The sequence below is a fragment of the Mesoplodon densirostris genome, chromosome 19 (assembly GCF_025265405.1).
Source record: "Mesoplodon densirostris isolate mMesDen1 chromosome 19, mMesDen1 primary haplotype, whole genome shotgun sequence".
In the NCBI taxonomy this organism is placed as follows: Eukaryota; Metazoa; Chordata; class Mammalia; order Artiodactyla; family Ziphiidae; genus Mesoplodon; species Mesoplodon densirostris.
The window spans coordinates 46,777,425-46,805,239 of record NC_082679.1 but is presented as its reverse complement, the minus strand read 5'-3'; the positions used below and the strand labels follow the sequence as shown (position 1 = coordinate 46,805,239).

Here is a 27,815-nt window from a genome sequence, read left to right as displayed (position 1 = left end):
TAAGTAGACTGCAAGAGCTGGTCTAACAGGCACATAAAAAAATACAGTTCTTACAAAGTATACAACTTCAGGAAAACTTTAAATATAAGGTGGCATTTTAAAATAAAAGAGATAGTGGAAATAACTGACATTTCCAGGCTTGGACTAGGGTGGCTCTACCAAGTTAGCAATGTGAGCTTATACAAGCTTCTTATCCTCTTTCAGCCTCAGTTCCTCAAAATTGAGATACATCTTATAAGAGCACTTAAGAATCAAGTGTAAAACAAATACTGCAGCATATACTGCCTGGCACATAGTATGCATTCATGCTGTTGCTATCACAACAAAGCTGCTCATAACTTCCCAATTTATCTGTATGAACTTTTCAAATGTTAAAAAAATCTGCATCCTGCAGATAAGAGTAACTTTTACAGGCTAAAATAAAGTTAAAACAAAATAAATTTTAATAAAACCTACATCTCTTATGATAGAGACCAAACCAAGACCTTGTTTTTCTCTTAGTATGGGAGCAGCAGACCTAGAATCCTTGTCCTCGTTAATCCTCTTCTGATTCTCATTCTTTTTTGTTTTGTTTTAAAATTTTATATTTTAATAGGATTTTCTTTTTTTATAAATTTATTTATTTATTTATTTTTAGCTGAGTTGGGTCTTCATTGCTCCGCACTGGCTTTCTCTAGTTGTGGCGAGCAGGGGCTACTCTTCATTGCAGTGCGCGGGCTTCTCATTTTGGTGGCTTCTCTTGTTGCAGTGCAAGGGCTCTAGGTGCACAGGCTTCAGTAGTTGTGGCATGCGGGCTCAGGAGTTGTAGCACACGGGCTTAGTTGCTCCGCGGCATGTGGGATCTTCCTGGACCAGGGCTCGAACCCGTGTCCCCTGCATTGGTAGGCGGATTCTTAACCACTGCACCACCAGGGAAACCCTCTCATTCTTTTTTTTTTTTCGATTCTCATTCTTAGTCTGAGTTCATATTCTCGGTTCACTTTCATCTACTGCCTATACCTAAAACACACCTCAGGAAGGCCCAGAAGAGACAGACATTTATGTTCATTTGTCCTTACATAAAAGTAAGTGTCGGTAGAGTTAAGTGATATGAAAACTGAAGTCTGTGGGAATTTAAAATAAATAGAGGCTGTGATTTTTTTTCTTGGACCACACAGAATCAAAGGCTCCAAAAACATACAAAACACAAATATAAAAACCACAGTCTTCCGCTTGTTTTTATTTCCAAATAGTCTCCACATAAAATTCTCATATGATTTACTGAACTTTACTTTTAAAACTGCCTATAGCAGAATAAGCAATAATTATTTACCCATTCTCTGACATTAACGATAACAATTTATTTGCTAACGCTTTTATAACCTAACCAAATGAAAGCATTTTCTAGGTAATGACAGAGAGAAAATCTCTTTCAGCACCCTGTCACCTTGCAGCTGAATTAAGAGCCAACAGTACTGGACCACAGTTTCAGGTTAAGAGGCCAATGAAGCTGAAGGTAGTCCCTAGACACACCAAGAGTGTGTATGAGCTGCTATAACAGATGACAGAGGTATCTTTCCAACTTATTTATGACGAAAGCACTCAGTCTATACCTTATTAGCCTCTATCTTCCTTCACAAAATCCCAAAGTAAGGTACTGAAATTACAGTTATAGAGATGTGTAACCTGAAGGACTGCCATGGATAACAGGTCAACAGTTTTAAATAATGGTAAGATTCTCGGGTAGAAAGGCACTGGGCCACTTCTATGTGGCAACAGATATCAATGGGCAGGCAGGCACTTTACAGAAGAAATGTCTGTGATTATTATTTTTTTAAGTCTACTTTTTATTAAAGTACAGAAGAGTGTACAAATCATATATATAAGTGATGAATTTTCAGGAAATGAACACACCCATGTAACTAGCCTCCAGATCAAGAAATATAATATCACCAAACGTGGGAAGTTCCCTCTTTGTACCCCCTCCTTGTCACTATCCAACCCCAAGAGAAGCCAGAAAAGTTCAAGATCCTTTACTATTGTTAAAAAACAAAGAAAGAAAGAAACAAACACCAGGATATAAAATAGCTTGGCAACATATCTTTGACTTTCAGAGTCTACAGTTAGGATATGCCTGCCTTTATTGCCACTCCAGATACGTTGTGAGCCAAGGTGCATAGAAAGAGAGGATGGGGCTTCCCTGGTGGCGCAGTGGTTGAGAGTCCGCCTGCCGATGCAGGGGACACAGGTTCGTGCCCCGGTCCGGGAAGATCCCACATGCCACGGAGCGGCTGGGCCCGTGAGCCATGGCCGCTGAGCCTGCGTGTCTGGAGCCTGTGCTCCACAATGGGAGAGGCCACAGCAGTGAGAGGCCCGCGTACCACAAAAAGAAAAAAGAGAGGATGAAGGAACTAGCTTCCAATGAATTCCATTTTAAATGTCAGATACTGAGTTAGGCAGCACCCTGGGAGGTAGGGTGTTAGCTCCATTTTACAGATGAGGGTCAAGAGGATAAGCAACTTTCCCAATGCCACATGGCAACAAGTAGAGCTAGGACTCAAAACCAGGGCAATTTATTAGAAGCCTCATCCTCATCTACTACCTCAAAGGTTCTCAAGTTACATTCTGCCACTTACTGGGTTTCCTGAACACATTCCAGAGACTCTAGAGGGGGACCAGAATAATCCCTACTCCTGCTTCACTCAGAGCAGTGCCCCTTTAAGCTATTTTATACATTAAGGTTCTGTATAAATCTCAAACGAAGACAGGATTTTACATTTTTAAAAACTGCCTATACGTCAGAGAAAACAGATAGCAAGTTCTAGAATCTTCTGTTTTCATCATTCTGTGTTAACACTAGCAACAATTTTTCTCTTCTTGATAGGTAAAAGATGCACATGATACAAAAGTCAAAAGGTATAAAAGATAAACAATGAAAAGTAATCACTCAAGGAGTTTTAGAACTGATTTCAGGTTAAAAGACACTGGGGAAAACCAAAACCACTTGGAGTTCTGCTTCCCACTATGAGTAACCTTAATCAGATACACACATTAAATGTTCATGAGCACCACTGTTACAAGTTTAGCATGTCAGGGCTAGAGGCCTCAGAGGTTATCCAAACAGGGGTAGGACATCCGTAAGCCTCTGTGCTGCCAGGATCTTAAGCCTCCAAGGACCATTTACTGGGTTACTGCCACCCAAGAGTTACCACTGCTCCTTGGCCCTTGTCTTTAGTCAGTCATCAGGACCACCCATGAGAACCATTATTATTCTTTTCTTCCTCAGTTTTTTCTTTTCCAGGCAAAATGGTTTCTAACTTCTTCTGGTTCTGGCAGATTTTACTTTTCAACTTAATCATCTTTATGGGTGATGTGGAAATTCTTTTCCCAGTGCTGGGCTGTATATGTGGAGAACTTCTGCTTAGGAAGATGGTTTAAGTCTTCACCCTCCCCTTTCATTAACCAACTATTTCAAAAGAGAGCAAGTCAATTAAATTTTCTCAGAGTCTCAGTTTCTTCAAATATAATAAGAATTTTACCCAGGTGAGTGTAAGAAAATCATTTTTTATAAAATTGTTACTTTTTAAAAAACAAAATTAAAAACAAATAAAAAGAATGTTCAATTATATTTTGTAAGATCCCCTTATAGATGTTTGAATTACAGGGGAAAAAATGCAACATTCACCCCCAATGTTCCCCTTTTAGGAAAAAGGAGGTAAACTACAAGAAATAAGCTGACATCAGGAATCTGTCATGATTTTTTTTTTTTTAAAGAGAAGCAAAATACACACGCACACAGTGCCAAAAGACACGCATGCCCAAAACTCCCCTAAGAGACTGCCAGTGCAAGCTCTGAGGTCAGATTCCAGCCCAATTTTCCAGATAACAGTTCTCTACGAGAACTTTTAAAATTACTGCCATAAGGGACTATGGATCTTAAATCACTGATGAAAATCTAACCATTTTCTCTATGCTCTAGGTCATAATGCAGGGAAAGTGCCCTGATACGCTTTAGAGAACTAAAACAATGTTCTTGTTAGCCAGATAATTCAATTAACTTGAACCAGCACTGTGGTAGAGCTTTTAGTGCTAAAGTACTTTAGAGCTATTATTTACTGAAGGCATACACATATCAAGCACCATACTAAGTGCCTTATAAGCACTTTCCCATTTCATTCTCACAACAATTTCTACGAGAAAACGCACTTAAGAGAGGTTAGCAATTAATGGACCAGGAATCTCAACTACGCCTGACTACAAAGCCCATGTGCTCAATCACTGACATAAAACTCACTAGAAACAATCTATCTGAGCAACAAATTATCTGACACCTCTATCACCAGACTATATTTTTGTTCATACACAAATACAAACATAAGCACATATAAACTGACACAGCAAAATGTTTTTCTTCAAGTAACATTATTTATAATAATCAAATTAACATTTTAGAGAAGATAATTCTTAGCCTCAACTAATCTAGAATTTTATTTAAAGCAAATCATATAAAAAAACTCCTAATGGCTCCATTAGTTGTCAAATAGTTATTCTTCAAATATAATGTGGCTAAACAGCACTTTTTATAAAACAATTCTTATATTCATTTAAAGCCATGTTAGCTTGCTCTAGAAAGACTGACCAATCATGTTCTCTGACATGACAATGTCTCTTTTTCCTTCACTCCTTTGCATACACTGTTCCTTCTGTCCAGAATGCTTTCCCCAGCTTGTGTAGCTGGCAAACTCACATTCTTCCTTCAAATCCCTGCAAGTATATTCTCCTGTGAATCCCCCAGGCAGAGGCAGATATAAGTGCTCCTTCCTCTGCACCGCCACTGTTCCCCTTGAAGTACAGGTGCTGCTAAAGCAGACTGCAAGGATCTGTTTATACATCTATTTTCCCCTCAAGACTGACAGATGTTCAAGGACAGAAACCATGCATTTTCATCTATATATTTCCTAGTCCCTAATGCAGAATCTAGCACAACACAGTTGGAGTTCATTACTTAATAAATTACCTAGTTAATATAAACCAACAAATTATAAACATTTAAACATCTTTCTGGAGACCATTAACATGTATTATTCTACTGTAACGTACAGGCTCTAGTTTTCAGACAGGCAGAGTAGGAGCTACTTTGTGTGTTTGTGTGTGTGTGTGTGTGTGTGTGTGTGCGTGTGTGTGTTACGCGGGCCTCTCAATGTTGTGGCCTCTCCCGTTGCGGAGCACAGGCTCCGGACGCGCAGGCTCAGCAGCCATGGCTCACGGGCCCCTTCCCGGACCAGGGCATGAACCCGTGTCCCCTGCATCGGCAGGCGGACTCTCAACCACTGTGCCACCAGGGAAGCCCAGGAGGTATTTTTTGAAGCTGTCCATTTGACAACTAAATGCAATGTACAAAACACTGTGGTGGGTAATGTGGAGGTCAAAACATCAGGGGCCCCACTTCACTGGTGATCACACTACGGTGGAGTACAGACAACTTTATAATTGTTTTAACATCCTGTTCAATAAGAACAATGATAGAAATGAGAAGTGCTCTGGAAACGACAAAGTAGAAGGGCTAATTATGATTAAGAAGATTGGAGAAGGGATTGACAGATAACATTTAAGTTGGGCCTTGAATGGGTAGAAAAGTAAATTCTCAGTCAGGGAACGAACAGCATGAGCAAGAAGGTTCAGAAATATAAGATAACAAATGCATATTACACATTCGAAAACTTCTTACTATTACAGATTCAGGATTCTCAAAGAAAATGCCATGGGAAGTTTGATCACAAGAACTGTAAACGCTTCAGGGACTTCCCTGGAGGTCCAGTGGTTAAGACGTCACGCTTCCACTGCAGTGGGCACGGGTGCGATCCCTCATTGGGGAACTAAGATTGCACATGCCGCATGGTGCGGCCAAAGGAAAAAAAAAAAAGTAAAAGCTTCAAAGAAAAAAATGTATTGCATTATATCCCTCCTGTTCCTTCCCCTAGCTAGAAAGTATTCTTGGGGACATCATCAGTTGCTATCAGCCTATTAAATCAATTCACTCATTGACAAAGGGAAATATCAACCATTAAAAGATAATAATTTTATTTCATACACTAACCACTAAGTAGGCTTGATTTTTTTTCACTTATTTTTTAAAAAATATTTTAACATATATATGAAATAATACCAATAATATCAGCTGACACCTAGTCAGTGCCACGTTCTCTAAAAGTGCTTTCACATGTATTTACTCATTTAATCCTTACAATGACCCTATGAGATAGGCACAGTTAGCCCTATTTTATAGATGAGGAAACTCAGCCACAGAAAGGTGAAATAATTTGTCAGAGGTGACAAGGTGCCAGAGCCAGATTCAGATCTTGCCATCAGGCTCTAGAGTCTGGGCTCTTAACCACTGTCTTTGTGTACACACACACACACTTTTACATTTAAATAGTGTACATATAACTTAGTGAATGAAAAAACATTTTCTCTGCTATGTAACAATGACTTAAAAAAATTTTTTAACGTGGAAAAATTACAAACATAAAAATTACCATCTTAACCACCTTTAAGTGTACAGTTCAGTAGTGTTAAGTAAGCACATTCACACTGTTGTGCAACCAATCTCCAGAACTCTTTTTAATGCTTGGAAATTATTCTATTTCGTTGATAGTCATATCAAATTTAAACACTGGACAAGACCAAATTTGAGTGTTTAAGACTGAAGTAGACATGGATAATAAAACTATAAAAAGACACAAGGAAGTGATTACTATAAAAATTGAGAAAATCATTACTTTTGAAGGGAGGGAAAAGGTCATAATTAGATGTACACATGGAGGGGGCTACTGGGGTAACTGTCACATTTTTATTTTTTTTTACCTGGATGGTTATAAGGGTGTTATTAGCATTCTAATAATTAAGCTACATATTTTTTTATGTAGATTTGGTGTGTACTTTACCATAAAAAGGTTAAAAGAAATACAGTCTAGGTTAATTCCATTCTTTGAGTACTTTGAAAATAAATTTTCCTCTAGTGAAGAGACTATACAAATGACTGAAAATTATAATGTTACAAAATCAAGACAAATATTTATAGAAAAGTGGGAAATAATGTTACTTCCAGAGAGTTTTAATAATGTTCTAAAAATATGTATCCTATGATAACATAAGGTAATTTTTACAAATAATCTGAAAGATAATTAAGAAAAAAGAGGTAAGATATTTGGATCAATCAATTAATAGAAAATATACATGATAGTAAATATTTTTTTTGAGGACCAATAAATGAGGAATTCATGTACAACCTTAAAATTAAGACTTTCTTTATAGCAATTACATTTAATAAACACAAAGTCACAGAGTACAACTTTTAAAAAATGAAAGACATTGAACTACTAAACTATTTAAAATCATTATGCACAAACATCACAAATAGAGCCTGAGAGTTTGGGGGAAAGTACTAACCAGTTACTGCCAGCAGCTGTGAAACTCTCACCTCCATTTCCTCCCGATGAGACCTGTCTCTATCTTCAAATTCACGTGTCCTTCTCCGGGCCTCTTCAAAGGCCTGTTGTGCTAATGCATCCTCCTGCTGTCATAAGAATATATGAAACAGATATTTTAATTTTGATTTATAATAAAAAAAATTGGGGGGTGTCTTTTTTGAAAGAAATAAACAGCAGAGTATTTCTCAAAACATCAAAGCCATAAAAAAAGAAACTTCTTAAAGAAAACGTCAGTATTTTCATGTTCTATTATAACACCTTGGAAATAGTAATCATGTTCAGTTATATTCTAACAACTGAAAATGCTCTTCCCTTTCTGTCCTTACCTCATCCTCTTCAGCAAAGTAAAATTCTGATCAAGTCAATATTTAAAACATAGAAGTATAAGGAAAAAGAAATTATTAAATACTTCTACAGTGTGGGGATAAGACAGGCCAGGTGCTCTAAGTATGATTCTAAAGCCAGAAATATAAAAGAGAATATTAACAGAATCGACTGTACAAATGTTAGAAACTTCTAGACAACAAAAAAAAAATTCCAAGGGATATTATCAAGAAAAATTTATTTGTAACATATAACAAATCCTAATCCTTTCCCAACTAATGGATAAAGATTTGAAGGAAACCCAGATACTTCAAACTTCTTGTGTCTAAGAGGTAACCAATTTAAACTTTCCCTTTACACTTCTTTAGTCTGGATGGTGGCACTACTCACTCATTTCGGCCAAGAACCGGAGCTGCCTTTGACACTTCACTCTCCCCGTCTCCATAGAGCCAATCAACCACCAAATCCTATCCATCTGACCTCCTATTTTTTGAATCTTTAGGCTCCTTTTCATTCCTACATTTTCCTAGTTCAGGAACCTAAGATCTCTCACCCAAACTACTGCAAAGTCTCTTCCTGTTTCCATTCTGTCATCCCCCAAGCCAAAACACAGCCATCAGAGCGTGCCTTCTAAAGCACAATCTGACCACAATATTCCCCAACTTAAAACTCCCTCGCTGTCTACTGCACAGGATGCTCAAGTGTGTGATTTGCAGTCACACACTTCTCAACACTAGGATTTTCAATGGCACACTTGAAGAAACTAAAATATCAAAAACAATGCCAAAAAAGTCATCAATATTCACTGTCCTAGTTTCATTACAGCAAGGGGTGGCCAGGTAACTATGTTCTAGCCAATGATATAGAAGTGCAAGTCAATGAATGGGCCTTCTGAGAAAGTCATTTGAGAGACATGTCACCACCTTTCCTTCTTCTTGGGAACCGATGCAATGACCAGAGATACAGCAACCATCTTGCAAACATAATACTGGGGATGTTGCCACACACGGAGCATAGTACAGCAGGAAAATGAAAAGACCCACAGCTCCTGATAATATAAATGCCTGAACTGCATACTGTTGGTATCTTATTCTGTGTGATAAATCCTTTATTTGGCTGTTAGTAGGGTTGTTTGATACTTGCAATTTTCACTGACACAAGGTCTATAACTTAAACAAAAGTGAAAGGTGTGATCAAGTCTCCATTCTTATGTTGCATCTACTAGCTCTGCGACCCAGGGCAAGGTATTTCATTTTCTAAGTCTCAGTAAAGTCACATGTAAAATGCACGTAGTAGTAATACTTACGTCTCAAGATTAAATGATATAACATATAAAAATGCTTAAGTGCACTACCTGACAACATTCAATAAATGCTATTATTTTATAAGCATTTGTGAACATGTAAAGTTTACAAGTGACTAAACATTACTATAAATAGCAACTGTATTCTCAGAATGTACTACATAAGCCACAGGCACCTGCAAAAGAACACTGCTCCCAAATGCCAAGGACTTTCTCTTATTTGATTAGATATCAACCAGGACAGGTCTGCTGATAACAGGATATCCCTTCTGTCCTGTGCATTCATCCACTTTTTGATTTATTCCACAAATATTCCGTGAGTCTTTATTATGCCCAAGTCACTGTGCTGGGTGCCATGCATACAATGTGTGGGAGCAAATGGTGCTCTTCCTTATAGTTTCTGGTCTAGAGGGGCAGGTGGACAATGAACAAATAATTACAAAAATCAATATATAATTATCAGTTGTGACTGAGTATAGTAAAGGATTACAAGATGAAATGAGAGCATATAACACAAGATGTAATCTAACTCCCTAAGGAAGTTATTAGCCACTAATGTGTATTCTAGCAATGATCATAGATTTTTACCTTATTAAAATTTAAAAAAGTATTATTACTAATATTTGTAGTAAAATAAGCTAAGAGAGATTTGGTAGCTCTCTACTCTATAATTCCAGCTTCTATCTTGGTCTTTTCTAGTAAGATGTGAAATGTATGTGCAATGAACAGAGTCTGCACTTTAAATGGTTAAATCTGAAAGATGATCAGTGATCCAGTGTTATCCTGATCCTTTCCTGTTGCGAACTTAAGTAACACTTCCCTTTCAAGGACAGCATAAAGAATACTTACTGATAAAACTATACACTCACCCATAAAGTGTGCTCAAATGGATAGGGACAAATAACCCTACCCAGACTCAGGTGGTGGGAGGCTTTCAGCACTCCAGTCCCCACCAGCTACTTGTTATACTAGCCTGTTAGTCCACAGTCTATACCACAGTCTGCACAAAGTAGTCAGGTGGGGTCATCATAAAAGGTGGCTGGGTGTTTGTGAAACCCATGTGGTAAATAATGACCTAGCAGTGCTCTCATAGAGCATATATATAGACTATTCTTAACCATTCTTGCTACACTGATTTTGTCTTTATTGTATTGCTAAATCTACAACTATATTTATTTTAGTTTGGTAATACTTACCTTTCTGTGTAATGAATTTAAAAAACAGAAGTATATATTTTATGAAAAATTAAGAATCAAATTCGCTTCCAAGAAAGCTGATGATGAATGCATAATTTGTACAAAATAACAACATTTCCTATTCTCTGTGGGGACCAGAATGATATCACTGATCACATGAAAACCAAAAGAAATAAATCTGCTGAAGAAGCATCAACATATACTTCAAAGGCGACAATTTAACATGTGCAGCTGCAAACGGTACATTTAACACCATTCTGTAAAACATAACTTTTTATTTAAATCAAACGACTCTTCTAAATTTTCACTCACATTCTCGTCAACATACAAAAAGCAAAGCTGTTCATATGTTGGCTTTGCTGACAGAAAAACCCTGCAAAAAGCTAAAGGATACCAGTTTTACATCAGTGTCATTAGGTACTTCAAATAGAAAATACCCAATACGGTTCAATTTTTCTAATCATATTATAGAATCAAAATAGAACTTTTGGAAGGTCACCATATTGAAGGTGAAACATATTTTTGGGACTGCTAATTTAAAAAGTACAAAAATGAAGATAAATTATTGGTTCTTAAACTGATAATACAAATACAAATGTCGGTGGAGCAAACATTTAAACACTGTATAAAAAATAACATTCTTAGTGAATTTTTAAAACTATGAAATAGAAATTTACTAGTAATTAGTTGTGGTACACATGAAATTCATAATTGTTATCCAAACAATTCTTATCCAAAGTAGTGAGGTATTCTACCAATCACTTAGACATTAGAGTTGCATAAATTACAAATATATTTATGTATCCAAAAAGTGACTGAACTATAAAATTTCTGTGACAAAGTTGATGCTGAATACAAATAAATTCACATGACATTATACAGGCACTTTGGATTTTAGAAATTTGAGCCTTTTAAGAACTTCTATGAAATCAACCTAGTTCCTAAAATGGCATTTATCTTTTGTTTTTTTGTAAATGAGTCCTCAGTTATATTTTGTTCAAAATTAGTTGGAAATCTCTGATGAAAATATTCAATAGTGAAGCACCAAATTTTTCAGTTTTCCAAGCTTTTAGAGAATTGCAATTATTGAAAATCGAACATATAAAGACAACACTGAAATTTATCCTACAAATTACAGAAAATAAAGAAATGAAAGTATAATCAGCAAACATGATTCAATTTTGAGTTTATACAATTATACTCAGAAATATCTTCATTTGTGGGAGACTTTTATAACATTTTATTGAACTATTTACACATACAAAAAAGTACACATATCTTAAGACTGTATTGTCCAATACTGTAGCCACTAGCCACGTGTGACTACTGCATACTTGAAATGTTGCTAATTTGAGTCTGTAAGTGGAAAATACACACTGGATTTCAAATACTTGTTACCAAACCAGGTAAATATCCCAATAAATATTTATATTGATTTTATGTTCAAATGATAATATTTTGGATATACTGGGATAAATAAAATATAAAAATTAATAATTTTCAAACCTTTTTAAATGTGGCTTTTAAAAAATTTTAATTTACATAATATGGCTCACATTTCAATTCTACTGGACAGCACTGTCCTAAAAGATAGCTTGATGAATCTTCAGAAACTGAACTTTCCATGTAACTAAAAGCCATATGAAGAGACAGAACAGCACCAGCATCTCAGAGGCCATCTTCTCCTCCATTCCAGGAACTACCCTCCTCTCCCAAGGATAAACCACTATCCTTCCTTTTAACAACATGTATTATTAGTTTTACCTACTTTTGTACTTTTATATAAATGGATTCATATACCATGTGCTTTTCTAATACACTCAATGTATTTGTGAAATTCACCCATATTGGTATGCTAGTTGTAGTTTTTCATTTTCATTGTATTTCTCTTTATGAACATGCAATTTATCCATTTGACTGTTAGTGGGCATTTGGGCAGTTTATAGTTTCTGGCTATTAACCAATAATGCCACTACAATGCCCTAGTACCTATCTTTTGATGAATACATATGTATTCATTCCCATTGCATACCATGCCTCAGGACAGAACTGCTGGATCATAGGTATACACATGTGCAGTTTTAGTATTTATTGCCAAATGTTGTGTCAACTTTATGTAATCAAACACCACACCAACTGTTGTTCTGCATCCTTGCCAACGTTTGTCAAAGGTACTCTGAACAAAGGCAAAAAGACAATACCTGTGAAAATATTTCAGTTGAAATACTGATACAATTTAATTTTTAAAAATGTAATTGTGACTATCCTCTGTTTATCTCTTAGCCTACCAGGTACCTGAGCATCTACTGGGGAATTTTGTTCTCACATGGCAGAGAGAGAGATTGAGCAAGCTTAGCTCCCTTGTGCATGTCTTATCAGGACACTAATCCTATCATACCAGGGCCCCACTCTTAGGACTCATTTAACCTTAACAGACCCCATAAAGGTCCTATCTCCAAATACAGTCATATTGGAAGTTGGGGCTTCAAAATATGAATTTTGGGGGAACACAAACATGCCGTCTACAATAGCTGGTAAGTGGTGGGGCCAGGAATCACAATTACATGACCATGAAGCGCCTACTCCTAACTTCTATACTTCATTGCCTCTTTACATTTACTATCTTCCAGAAGACTGGGGGATGGGGAAAGCGTCAGAGAAGTGCTGACAGTTGACTGAATGGTTGGTATCCCCTGCTTTAAAATTTTTATATTATGTAAGACCTATTATTATATTAGTTTACTATGACAACAGATGGTACTTACTTTATAGTGATAAAGCCCAATTTGTGGACCAGGGCAACAAAGCAGGGAAATTCTCAGTATGGAAAATACTGTGGGCTAAACTTTAAATTTTTACCTATCACTTTAACAAAATATTTCAGTTTTAGAAGTCAACTCAATCTGAAATTCACCCTTACATAAATTCAATCTGCTTACAGAAACAGCCCTCTAAACTGCCAATTATTTACTATTTTTCTGAAGGAATTGGGTATTCCTTATCCCCGTGGAAATCAAGGTAGCAGAGATTCTTTCTTAAGAATTTTAACTTTGAACCTGAATTTTTTACTAGGAAGGTTTAATTTTTTGATCTCTTAAGAAGAAAATTCCTATATTTCTATATATGGTGAACAAAATGGGAATAACAAATAACAAAAAGAGAGCTTTTTATTCTTGCCATTATTTTAACTTTATTAAGAGTATTAATATTAAACAACTGAAAAAATTAACACCCGCTAATAATCAGATAGTCTGACATGTTCTTTCAGCATTCTGAATATGTTATCACACTATCTTCTGGCCTCCATAATTTCAAAAGACAAGTCAGCTCTTAATCTTATTGTGGCTCCCTTGTATGTAATGAGGCCTATTTCTTGCTGCTTTTAAGATTCTCTTTGTTTTTCAACAGTTTGGCTATGATGTACCTAGTTGTGGATTTCTTTCTGTTTACCCTACTTGGAGTTCATTAAACTTCTTAGACATGGAGATGAGTATTTTTCATCAAATTTAGAAGTTTTCAGCCATTATTTCTTAAAATATATTTTCTGCCCCTTTCTTTCTCTCCTTACCACCTAGGACTTGCATTACATATATGTTGGTCTGCGTGCTGGTGTCCTACAACCTCTGATACTGTTCATTTTTCTTTGTTCTTTCTTCTTTCTGTTCTTGAGACTGGATAATCTCTATTAATCTATGTTCAAGTTCACTAATTCTTCTGCCAGCTTAAATCTGTTGAGTCTGTGAATTTTTCATTTCCGTTATTGTACTTTTCAATTCTAGAATTTCTACTTAATTCTTTTTAAAAATTTAGATCTCTTTATTAATATTCTGTCTTTCATGAGTCACTGTCATAATTGTCCTTCAATTCTTTAAAGGAAGAAATTTTCCTTTAGTTCTTTGAACACACTGAAAAAGAATTGCTTTTAGGTCTTTTGTCACTAAGAACCATCATCTGAGGCAGAGTATCTACTGCCTGCTTTTTCCCCTGAGTTATCAGTCACACTTTTGTGCTTATTTGCATGTCTTATAATTTCCTGTTAAAAATTGGATGTTTTAGATAATATACTGTAGCAACTCTGACTTCTGACCCCTGCCTCCAGCTTGTTGTTGCTGTTTTTTGTTTGTCTACTTAGTGACTTGCCTAGTTGTGTGGAGTCTGTTTCCCCAGCAGTGTGCAGCCTCTGATGTCACTGCTTAGTTTTTTTCTTTTTAAGCCTTGCTTTCTAGGGGGTTGCCCCTGGGTCAACATAACCTAGTGGTCAGCCAATGATTGGTCAGAGGTTTTGCTTAAACACCTTGAGTCAGAAGGCTTCTAATCCTTTGCCATGGGATCTGTGTGTGGCTTACTTTCAAAGTGCAAGGAGTTTATCAGTCTACCCTGTATTCAGCCAGGGACTAGCAGCTTTCAAGGGCTCTCTCTGTCCTCTCTTGAACAGGTGTAGCCTTGCACATGTACACAGCCTTTTGGACCATGAGAGGTTAAGTGTGATCTCAATAAGGCTTACTTTAGCTATCTCTTTCCCTAGATTTCCCTGTTAAACTTCTGGCTAGTCTGCCATTTTGTTGCTTCCTGAAACATTAGCTTTCTCCAATTGTTTGCCACAGAGACTGCTATTGTTTTCAATAACAGCCTTGGACATGTATTTTTCCAAATGCTACTCTAAATAAAGTCAGCTCCCTCTGACAGGACAGCAGAGCTGCCAGTCCTCATGGCTTGTCCTGCCTGCCCAGGGTAGAACTTGAGGAACCACAGAGCTAAGGGAGATGGGAGCAGCTCCTGACTAAACTGCCACATTATCACTGTTCTTACTGAAATTCACTAGCTTTGTTTGAATAAATGACTCTCAATATATGTCCTTTGGCTAATTTCCAGAGACCTTAAATGGGTTTTTGTTTGTTTACAATTTTGTTAAGTTTAATCACTGCTTTTTGGAGAGAGAATCTGCCAAGCTCCTCACTAAGCACATAGTGGTAATCCAGTGCAATTTAGAACCACTGAAGGAAAAACTTTCCCCAAACCAGGACCAAAATTTGGGTCTCAATCTCTTCAGAATTCATCAATATTATGAGAACATGAGACTTTCTATACTTACTTAAAAAAAAATACTTCCTAACTTTATTTGATAACAACAAACTATATATAAAAAGAGACAAGGAAGGCGGGGAGGCCCATGGATGGAAGTGCGTGTGTGTGCGTGTGTGTGTGCGTGTGTGTGTGTGTGTGTGTGCGTGTGTGTGTGTGTGTGTGTGTGTGTGTGTGTGTGTGTGTGTGTGTGTGTGTGTGTGTGTGTGTGTGTGTGTGTGTGTGTGTGTGTGTGTGTAGGGGTACTGGGCGGGGGGGGTCAAGAATGGAGAGAGGGTCAAAAAAGAGGGTCAAAAATTAGGACTTCCCTGGTGGCACAGTGGTTGACAGTCCGCCTGCCGATACAGGGGACAACGGGTTCGTGCCCTGGTCCGGGAAGATCCCACATGCCGCGGAGCGGCTGGGCCCATGAGCCGTGGCCGCTGAGCCTGTGTGTCCAGAGCCTGTGCTCCACAACGGGAGAGGCCACAACAGTGAGAGGCCCGCGTACCGCAGGGGAAAAAAAAAAAAAATTAGAGAGAGGGCCTTCCCTCATCCCCCATCAGAGTTGGCACCCAGAGGAGGGTTCTTGAGGGAGCTGTGAGGGTCCACAGACGTGCCTCAGCCTATGAGATGGTAAAAGATCCAGCATCCAAAAGTGACCCAGTGACTGGCCCAGCTGAGCTCTGACCACTTGTGGACAGTGTATGCCATGCTGTAGCCCTGCTCCTCTGTGGTATCGTCCACATCAGCGTCAAACAGGGAGCCCAGGTAGGCCAGGTGGAAGATGGCCAGGGCCCCAAAGAGCAGGTTTAAGGCTCGCACCCCCAGGCCCAAACGATGCTGGTGTGAACAGTCTGGTGGGCACCTTTTCGACAAGACACAGGCACTGAGGATCCGAGCCAGGCGCTTTCGGAGGATGTGCTCCACATAAGTGATAAATGCCAGGGACAGCAGCACCGCAGCCAGGTGGAAGCTAAAGCCGTGCAGGAGGGCGCTGGTTGCATAGGTGACCAGCACGGCTGAAAAGGTCCCGAGGTGGAGAGCATTCTTGAAAACATAGTTATTTAGCCAACAAGACATGGGCAGGTTCCAGCTTGTGACAACTTCCACCATGGACCGGGGCAGCTCCACATTCAGTGGCTTAGAGACCGTCAGGTCCCATTCCAGGTGATCCTTCTCCTCGGTGAAGCCAGCCCCCGCCAACGTGGCTGTGGCCTCAGATAGAAAGCCCACAAAATAGTTGCTGAAGTGGAAGGAGACAGCACTCTCATAGGCTCGCAGCCACTTGTGAAGGAGGCGGTCACCATCAAGGGGAATGAAGTAGGGGAAGAGGTAGGGGCCCACACAGGTGGACAGCACAAGGCACAGCAGGGCCAGCACCAGGCTCTGGGCCACCTTCTGCAGCCACTGGCGGCTCAGCGGGAGGCCTTGGACAGCCCGTAGGTAGCTGTGGAAGGATATCCAGGGCCCAAAGACGATAGTGCCCACAAAGTAGAGGTAGCCCATGAACTCCACAGGCGAGGGCACTGCACCCACCTCGCCCCGGTCCAAATCGAAGCCCAGAGACACTGCCTTCATGGCCACAATCATCTGGGCCCCTCGCATCTTGTGCCATGTCACAGTGTCCACCATGTGCATCTCACCCATGAGTAGGTAGATGAGGACGGTGACGGAAAGGAAGACTCCACGATGGGAGGAATGTCGGCAGAGGAACAGCACGAGGTAGCACAGAAGGCAGAGCAGCATGACCCAAACCATGTGCAGCTGGAAGAAGTGGTAGAGGCTGAAGAACCCACCTGCCACGGTGCTTGCATGCTTCAGGTAGGATGGCAACCCAAGCCTCCCGAGGAGGCGGCAGGCGAGGCAGATGGCAAGGAGCAGCCAGATCTGGTCAAGGCCCTGCTGGGCAGTAGGCAGGAGACAGCCCTGTAGGAGCTGCTGGAAAAATTCCTGGCGGCTGAAGGTGGCCATTGTGGACCCCCACGGATGGATGAACAGATGGACAGACTTGGCAGTAAAGAAGCTGCGGTCCAGGGGCCCAGGGACACACCACTGCCGCCACTGTCGCCGCCTCCTCCGGGCAGCCTCCCCCGCAAGCTGCAAGGCCGGGACCAGCTGCGGCTCCCAGGGCAGCACTGTATACTTACTCTTAAAGACTGGGTAAAATAGATCTCCAGACAAAGGCAAGATTAGGGGTAAATAAAGGGACCACAGTCAGTAAAGCCTGAAGTCACCCTACCTGGGCTCGCTCCTCATCAAACTCCAGGCAGCCCATACCATCCAGTCTCTGGAGATCAATCCAACCTTTCCAGATAACACAGACTCCATTCAAAATCATGGGAGCCTTCAAATATACCTAAGACACAGAAAGAAGGATGAAAACCAACGATAAGCCATGAGACACACAAAAAACAAAGGATAAACTTACTTTTGAAAACTGGGTTTTTTTGGGGAAAAAAAATAAATACAATTATAAAATTAAGAATTGTAGGAAAGTATACAAAGCATAGCCTCTGACCATATTCTATAAATTAAGTTAATCTGGTTTACCAGGATTTCATTTCTAGTCACAATTTTTCCAGATTATTTATTTTTTTAAAGATTTAATTTTATTTTCATTTTTGGCTGTGTTGGGTCTTCGTTGCTGTGCGTGGGCTTTCTCCAGTTGGGCTTCTCATTGTGGTGGCTTCTCTTGTTGTTGAGCATGGGCTCTAGGTGTGTGGGCTTTAGTAGTTGTGGCATGCAGGCTCTAGTAGTTGTGGCACGCGGGCTCTAGTAGTTGTGGCTTGCGGGCTCTAGAGCACAGGCTCAGTAGTTGTGGTGCACGGGCTTAGTTGCTCCACGGCATGTGGGATCTCCCTGGACCAGGGCTCAAACCCGTGTCCCCTACACTGGCAGGAGAATTCTTATCCACTGCATCACCGGGGAAGTCCCTCCAGATTATTTTTAAAAGGAAGTTTTACAGATTTTGTAAAAACTGTAGTAAGGTGATACTTGAAGTGACATTGTTTCTTTTGCAGCTGAAGCTAGGACAATCAGGTACTTTGCTTTAATTTTTGAATCTTGAGTAGGAAGACATAAAGATGTACAACAACTGGAATTCACTAGCCCCTGAAGAGAGCACGCACTGTTTCTCCCTGTTTGGATACCTGGAGCCACCCAGGGTCAGGTTCTTCATATTTCCTTTCAGTTTTATAAGCTACCTCATAGATTCCTGGTAAGTAATGCTGTTTTTCTTTCTTTTTTTACTTAAGTTAGCCAGAGTTGATTTCTACCGCTTTTAGCCAAAGAACCTTAACTGATACAACATTTATTTATGCATACTAAACATAAGAGAATTCTTCTGTTTCAAGTAAATAACGCTCGAGCAAAAGTCACCTTAGGTATGATTTCCAAATTTAAATCACTTTCATTTTTGATCACCAAATTAATTTTCATATTGCCTGTAAATATAGTTGTTCTCAAGAGCAATTAAGGATCCATCAAGAAAGGAAAGGTGCTAATGCTATCATCTTGAGGTTGAGTATTTTACTGTGATATAGTAAGAAAATATAAAAGAGAAGAAAAGAGAAATTTGTTAGTTCTTACAATCTCCCTCATCATAACACTATTTTATTCTAACAAGTACTTCAAAAAAGAAAAAAACTCAACATTGTTATTTTAGGTCTTCTCTACCTCACTTAACACGGGCTTCTGAATAAAAATTAGCATAGGTTTTTTTTTTTTTATCATTTACTGCCTTAACAAGATCTTTTAAATGCAGAGGATGCAGGACTTCAATGAGTTTTCAAAATTCCAGGTTATCCAATATATCTTTATAAATAAGGTTCTTCATCTGCTTAAATCAAATATATTTTCTTCGGATAATCCCAGTGTTTTTGTGAGCTAAAATTAGCATTTATTACCTATAATTATATAGTCAGTAAGGCATTTTCTCATTTTGAGGAAAAAGCTGGAAGCATCAACTTTTTCTTTACACAATTCAGCAGTTTATTCAACAAAAAAAAATCATGAGGCATTCTTGTTTTACAGAGGTTTAATAAAAATAACTTATTAAATTATTAATTATGTCAGTAATTATAAATATGCAACAAAAATGACTACTGAGACACCTGTAAAATAAAACCTAGAGGACTTATGCCTTCTTAGTGCATATTTAAGTTATTCCCCTCCACTAGTAAACACAGCTGTTTTTCCTGTTAAGGGCCCCAATAAACCATGCTGAATCAATTTCTACTGATATTGGAAAAAAAGCCAAAAACATAAGGTTCCATTTCTCCTCCCATTTGGACCAAGGGAAACAGTTTACAGTTATAGCTGAAACCGTTTAACCACACATTTCCTTCTGTTCTGATAAGTGCTCATTCCCTTCCACACTGTGAATTTAAAACTCCACTGGTATGCACCTAAGTTGAACAAGTAACTGTGACGACCTCATATTCGGTACCTCACTAAACCTAAAATAACCCTCTGAATTGCCTATCAATATAACTTGACTTACCACACCTACTAATCAAGATTCCCACTTATACTCTTTCCAACAGAGGAGGGGGTGCTACACAATCGGGAGCACAGCATTTCACTTATCAACCTACCTCATTATTTTAAATTCTCACACTAAACAAAGAGATAATCCTCATCTAATAGCAGAGAAAGGTCAGCTTCATGATCAGATTCTATATTCTTCATCAATGACTTACATCTTTTAGATTCAAAGATTCCATAATCTAGCTTATTCATATTAACTTCCATAGTCAAAAAATATTTTCCTTACGAAATTACCAAGCTTGTAAACAGCTGATTTATTACTTCTTTATAAAAGTTTTCTCATGACTAAGAAAACCACTGATCTGCTTTGGAAAATTCCTAAATGGGTTCAGAAAATGGCTACAGTTCATAATCAAGGCTAGTGCCTGGAATTGTAATTTAAAATATTTAGATGATCCTGCGATTTATTTAGATTGTTCACATTTAAATAAATACAGTTTTATGTGTAGACCTTCAAAGTAAATGCCTGGCACTTTCATACATGCATGAATACCAAACCTTGAAGTACGAAGAAAATAAAACTCTCTTAGTTTGGCCTTTTGTAATGTAATTTAATAATGTCATTTAAACATTCAGACATTTTTCACTGAAAATGGTTTATTTCAAACTGCGAAAAGAAAATGTATTAGAATATGGCCTAGGGTTTAAACCCACTGTCCTAGAACAATTAAATGTTTTATATAAAAAGAATTCTATAAAGCCTTTAAAATGGGTAAATAGGGGCTTCCCTGGTGGCGCAGTGGTTGAGAGTCCGCCTGCCAATGCAGGGCACACGGGTTCGAGTCCTGGTCTGGGAAGATCCCACATGCCACGGAGCAGCTGGCCCCGTGAGCCACAATTACTGAGCCTGCGCGTCTGGAGCCTGTGCTCTGCAACAAGAGAGGCCGCGATAGTGAGAGGCCCGCGCACCGCGATGAGGAGTGGCCCCCACTTGCCACAACTAGAGAAAGCCCTCACACAGAAACGAAGACCCAACACAGCCATAAATAAATAAATTAAAAAAAAAAAAAAAAAAAGGGTAAATAGTCAGCTAATCACACACAACAATAACAAAGCTTGCTTATCTAAACGTAAACTGTCAGAGGATGTGTTTAAGACTTCACAGAAAGTTAAAAGCGACTGCAGCCTCACGGTTTGTGTTCTTTTGGAAATAAGGTAAAAGTATTGCACAATTTTTTAATCAGCTCAATCTCTAAGTATCAGCATTTGTGATGTTATTTCAATCCAAATTACACAATCACTTTTCTTTCACATTTGTAGCTTTAAATTCCACATCACTGTAGCAGTAGAGCTTCAGCAAAAACATGTACGCACCAACTGTGGCATTATCCATATAATGGAATACCATTCAGCCATTAAAAAGGAATAAAGTAGTGATACATGCTACAACATGGATGAACCTTGAAAACATTATGCTAAGTGAAAGAAACCAGAAAAACACCACATACTATATGATTCCATTTATATGAAACATCCAGAATAGGTAAAGACAGAGACAGAAAGGATATCAGTGGTTCCTAGGGGCTGAGGGGAGGGGGGAATGAGGAGTGACTGTTAATAAGTACAGGATTTCTTTTTAGGGTGATGAAAATGTTTTGGAATGACAGAGTGGTGACAGCTGCACAATTCTGTGAATATACTAAAAATTCCTGGATTTTTAGTTAATTTAGTGAAGGATGAATTTTATGGTCTATGAATTTTTTTTTTTTCTTGCGGTACGTGGGCCCCTCACTGTTGTGGCCTCTCCCGTTGCGGAGCACAGGCTCCGGACGCACAGGCTCAGTGGCCATGGCTCACAGGCCCAGCCGCTCCGCGGCATGCGGGATCTTCCCGGACCGGGGCATGAACCCATGTCCCCTGCATCAGCAGGCGAGCTCTCAACCACTGCGCCACCAGGGAAGCCCTGGTCTATGAATTTTATCTCAATAGAGCTATTATAAAAAATATTTGCAATAAGTTTTATCTGTTACATAGGTGACATCTGTAAGATATGTATATGGAGATTTTTGAGCAGGCAGTTGCATATAGGATTCTAGCACTCTGTGAAGAGATATGGGCGATGATATAAATCTGGCAGCCATCAACAACACAGTGGTATTTAAATCCAGGGGAAAGGAAGAGATTACTCAAGCAGTAAGTAGAAGGAGAAAAGAGGGGGACCCATGAAGAACCCTAAGGAAATCCAACTTTCAGATGTTGGGTAGAAGAGAATAATCCAGCAGAGCAGCCTATGAACTGCCAGTGAAGAAACAGGAAAACATGCAAAGAGCCTAGTGGCTAAAGGTTAAGTTAAAGGCCCCCAAGTAAAAATTTCCCCTTTGTTGGCTGCATAAGATTTTGAAGTATTACGTTACAGTATCTTAGGTCACTCATAACTTTTAGCAATGTTCTTATTTAAGGCAGTTCTTAGTCTGGAGTTCAGAAAACCCACGTGAGTTTGGGTTTATGGATAAGTTTCAAGAAGACCAGAAACCTCCCAAAATTCTGTGTAAAAATATATGTTCGTGTGCATGTGCATTTTTCTAAGGAAGTCCAATGCTTTCACCAAATTCTCAAAAGGGTGTACAAGGGGAAAAGGATTCAACTATGACAGTAAAAATGCAATTCCTCCTTTTCCCCTCACAGACACCAAGGTCTTTGTAGCACCAAGCTTGGATAAATACCCTTCATTTAGTAAAGGGACCAAACTGCTTAAGCAGCTAAACATTAGTTACCCTGGGTTTTGAAATGTGCCAGAGGAAGGATAAGAGAGAACTTAGTTAGTTTCCCATTTATCAACCTGTACAAAATAGTTCTATCTCTGAGTCTGGAGTCTCTTATTCTGAGAGGATATAAATTTGGAATAAACATCTTCAATTGCCCTTTCTTCTGCAATACTATATGGATGTTCAGTGTTTCTAGCTCCTAGGCAGCTGGACTGAGAATAGAAATAGAGGGTACAAAGGGATAGCAGAAAGAGTTCCCTTTATTGAGTGGTTCTGAAAAAGATAATTTCAAGATAATTAAAACAGAATAATTGTAAATTTGCAAAGACTCCCATGCACACTGGTAGTGAGCCATAACATCAAGATACACAGAAACCAAGTGTCAAAGCTATTGATAAAAGCAAGAAGCAGATACTTCACCCTCAAAAAACCCATTTCAATTCAAAAGAATATTTCATTTCCTTATAGTAAACTATTAGAGCTCAAATAACTGTCTCTAGCCAATCAACTGAGATATTAGGGAAAACAGTAGAGGAAATGATCAGTACCCCTTAGGCCCTCAGGACATACCTGAATAATGATTAATAGAAGAACAGAAATATACCTGGAATTTAGAAATGTTTTTCTTGTAACTTTCCTATAATTTCAATTTGAAAGGATTCACCTACTCAACAGATGTATATTACCTGTCATTTTGTACATGGTATTATCATAAGGGCAGAGGGGAATACATGATGATTTTTTAAAAAATTGTATCCCACCACCCCAAAAAAGATTCCAACACCAGTTAAAGTCTTTAATAAGGAAGAGCGGAATGCATACAAAAAGAACTGTAAGAATTAAAACTGAATTCACCCATTACATTTAAGTAGGACTCACTTAACTCCTAAGGTTAACGGAATGTTCCATTGACAGTAATAAAATTGTAAGGAGCTGGATACAGCAGCTTTGCAACCTCTTTTTAAAGACCACAGTTCTAACAAAGTTGCATATAAACATGAACAGGATATAATATCTGAAGATTATCTACCTGAAAAATCTAAAATATTCAACTGAAAAACCAAGTGAATTAATGAGTTCAATAAAGTGGCTGGTTATAAAAAAAAATACAAAACCCAACAACTTTCCTGTATTACAACAGTAACTATTTAGAAAATAAAATGAAAAATTAAAAAAACAAACCTTATTTTAAAATAGCATTGGCATTTCCCTGGTGGCGCAGTGGTTAAGAATCCGCCTGCCAATGCAGGGGACAGGGGTTCGAGCCCTGGTCCAGGAAGATCCCACATGCCGCAGAGCAACTAAGCCTGTGCGCCACAACTACTGAGCCTACGCTCTAGAGCCCGCGAGCCACAACTACTGAAGCCCGTGCACCTAGAGCCCGTGCTCCGCAACAAGAGAAGCCAGCACAATGAGAAGCCCGCACACTGTAATGAAGAGTAGCCCCTGCTCGCCACAACTAGAGAAAGCCTGCATGCAGCAAGAAGACCCAACGCAGCCAAAAATAAATAAATAAATAAATTTATATTTTTAAAAATAGCATTAAAAGTATCTACTAAGAATAAATTTAATACGAAACAGGTAGGCTCTATAAGAAGAAAATACCTAATTTTTGAAACACAGAAAGAGACTTGAAAAACTAGTGAGATGTCATGTTCTCTAATGGTAAGACTACAAATGCCAATTTATCCCAAAGTAATCCTTATTTTAACGAAATCCAAGTCAAATCTCAAAACAATGTTTTCTGGAATTTACAAAGTAAGTCTATAATTCATACAAAAGAATCAGACTACCCAAGAGAATAAAAGAAAGTATTTTTCTGCTCTTTCAGCTATTAAGACCTGTGACAACACAATCAGTACATATGCAGTAGTGCTGTGGCAGCCAGAAACAACTTGATGGAATAAACAAAAAAAGTTAAAAACAAAACCACATATACAAGTACTTAATAAATGAAAAGGGCAACATTTCAAATCAATGGTAAAAGGGTATTTTACTTAACCAGTGGAGATGGGAAAACTGACTACCATTAAAAAAAAAAGTTTGAAAAAAAATAAATAAAATGGCTAAAATATTAAAATAAAACAAGGTAACTATTTCTAAACAAAAGGTAAAAATTTTAAAAATTAGGGACTTCCCTGGTGGTTGACTGGGTAAGACTCTGCGCTCCCAATGCAGAGGGCCCAGGTTTGATCCCTGGTCAGGAAACTAGATACTGTGTGCTTGTGGCGACTAAGCGTCCGCATGCCGCGACGAAGCTCCCGTGTGCTGCAACTAAGACCCGGCGTAACATACGTACATAAATAAATATTTTAAAAAATTTTTTTAATTAAAAATCTTAATAATGTGTATGAGGAGAGATACCAGGTTCTACTACATTGTCAGAGGAAGTGTGAACTGGCTAACAATTCTGGGAAGGCATTTTTTGGCAACAGTGTGAACTTTCCTCTTACAAACAGCTCGTGGGGCTCAATATCAAAAAGAAACAAACAACCCAATAAAAAAATGGGCAGAAGACCTAAATAGACATTTCTCCAAAGAAGACATACAGATGGCCAAGAGACACATGAAAAGATGCTCAACATCGCTAATTATTAGAGAAATGCAGATCAAAACTACAATCAGATATCGCCTCACACCAGTCAGAATGGCCATCATTAAAAAGTGTCTACAAACAATAAATGCTGGAGAGGGTGAGGAGAAAAGGGTAAATTGATACAGGCACTATGGAGAACAGTATGGAGGTTCCTTAAAAAACTAAAAACAGAGCTACCATATGATCCAGCAATCCCACTCCTGGACATATATCTGGAGAAAAACAGGGTTCGAAAGGATACATGTACCCCAATGTTCATTGTAGCGCTGTTTACAACAGCCAAGACATGGAAGCAACCTAAAGGTCCATCAACGGATGAATGGATAAAGAAGATGTGGTACATATATACAATGTAATATTACTCAGCCATTAAAAAGAATGAAATAATGCCATTTGCAGCAACATGGATGGACCTGGAGATTATCATACTAAGTGAAGTCAGACAGAGAAAGACAAATATCATATGATATCACTTATATATGCAGAATCTATAAAAAAAGTGATACAAATGAACTTATTTGCAAAACAGACTCACAGACTCACAGCTTTAGAGAACAAACTTATGGTTACCAGGGGAGAAGTGTGTGGGAGAGGGATAGATTGGGAGTTTGGGATTGACATGTACACACTACTATATCTACTACAGATAACCAGCAAGGACCTAGTGTATAGCACAGGAAACTCTGCTCAATATTCTGTAATAACCTAAACGGGAAAAGAATTTGAAAAAGAATAGATACACGACACGTATATGTAAAACTGAATCACTTTGCTGTACACCTGAAACTAACACAACATTGTTAATCAACTATGCTCCAATATAAGAATAAAAAAGTTTTTTAAAGTGTGAATTTTCCTTTGACCCAGCAATGTCATGCCTCTGAACGTATCCTAAAATTTAATCAAAGATGTACACAGTGTTTGATTACAAGGCTGTTCACTCTTAAGGGTTTTTTAATAATGGCAAAAGGTTACAAATAACCTAGATGCTCAACATCTTGTTGTTTAATGTTGAATAAATAATATATATTAAACAAGCTGTCTTTAAACAGAAACATACATAAACAAGATTATGTATTAATTGGCTGAGGAGGATGTTGTGACCAGAGGCTTTCAGGAACCTAACTCTGTATTTTCCGTGGAAGAAGCTGTTGGGTGTTCATTAATTCCATGTCTGCAGGGACTTTATAGAAGACAACTACCATAAATTAGGAGAATCAACCATAATTATTTTTTAAAGGAAAGGAATATTATCACTATGCTTAACCCCAAGACAGCATGGGAAGAGTAAAAACTAAATGTACTTTAGAATCAGATAAAACCTGGATTTAAATCCTGGTTCTAACAGTGTATGTGAGACAAATCATTTAAGATTGCTAGTAAGCCTCAGATTCCTACACATAAAATCAAGGCTAAATAACACCTCTTTCATAGCTGATAGTAAAAATTAGTTATGCCAATGTACATACACTTATGAAACATATAGAGCACCACAGAAACTGAATGCTTACACACAATACTTCCACCAAAGTTTTACACAGTGATTTCTCTCCAAGGGAAAGAGGCCATTTTTTTTTTAGACAATGAACAGTTGATCACACCGATGAACCAGCAGATAAGCAATAATCCTGGGATGGCCACAGGCACCCAGGAAAACAAGATATTCCACAAAGGAAGTATGCACCCTGCCTTTTAGTTGTAATCATTTCTGTAGTCTATTTAACAGATTCCTTTAGAAGATACTTGGTTCTGACTCATTCTCCTTTAGTCACATGTTTCTCCTCCTTTAGAAATGCATAGTCAGCTGCTTGCCTGTTGGATAATCATTACAGACAGTCATTCAATCTCACTTGCCTCTGAATCATAACTGGGTTGCATGTAAGTGTAAAAAATAGCTTCTTCTATAGTGAATTAATGTAATTTACCAATCTACTTCTTACAGTTCAAAACAGAAAACAGTACTTCTTGCAGAAATCGTAACATGGATTAACACAGAATGTGCCTGGAACTTAAAAGATTGAGCAAGCAAACGTGTGCATGCGCGTGCATGCAGACAGATGCACACTCAATAAATGGATGTGTTAACCAAACCCATCCTAAAAGGCATATGGAAAATGAATTAAAATATGTAAAAGTAAAGAAAATAAAAGGCATAGGGACCTGAATAGCCAAAACAATCTTAAAAGAACAAAACCGGAGGATTCACACTTCCCGATTTCAGAACTTAATGTAAAGATTCACTAATCAAAACAGCACAGTATTGGCATAAAGACATACAGACCAATGGACTAGAGTAAAACACCCAGAAATAAACCCTCACATAGGTCGTCAAATGATTTTTGACAAGGGTGCCCAGACCATTCAATGGGGAAAGGACAGTCCTTTTAATAAACGGTGCTAGGAAAATGGATATCCATATGCAGAAGAATGAAGTTGGACCCTTACCTAACTATCTACAAAAATTACTTCAAAATGTACCAAAGACCTAAAGGTAAAACCTAAAACTATAAAACTCTTAGAAGCAAGGATAAAACCTTCATGACACTGGATTTAACAATGATTTCTTGGGAATGACACCAAAGAAACACGTAACAACAACAAAAATAGACA

The 27,815-nt window shown here is 38.3% G+C and overlaps 1 protein-coding gene across 4 annotated transcripts in view; it reads right to left on the bottom strand.

Moving 5' to 3' along the window:
• CBFB (core-binding factor subunit beta) overlaps positions 1-27,815 on the bottom strand; it is a 64,149-nt gene that overhangs the window by 9,014 nt on the left and 27,320 nt on the right. Inside the window, exons 4-5 of one of the 4 annotated variants that reach the window (XM_060083569.1) lie at positions 17,596-17,712; positions 7,460-7,555 (exon numbers count right to left, since the gene is read on the bottom strand). In XM_060083569.1, the coding sequence (XP_059939552.1) occupies positions 7,460-7,555; positions 17,596-17,712 (213 nt within the window). Of the gene's footprint in view, positions 1-7,428; positions 7,556-11,473; positions 17,121-17,595; positions 17,713-27,815 lie in introns of those variants that run through there. The other 3 variants (XM_060083570.1, XM_060083568.1, XM_060083567.1) reach the window with 3 other exon arrangements.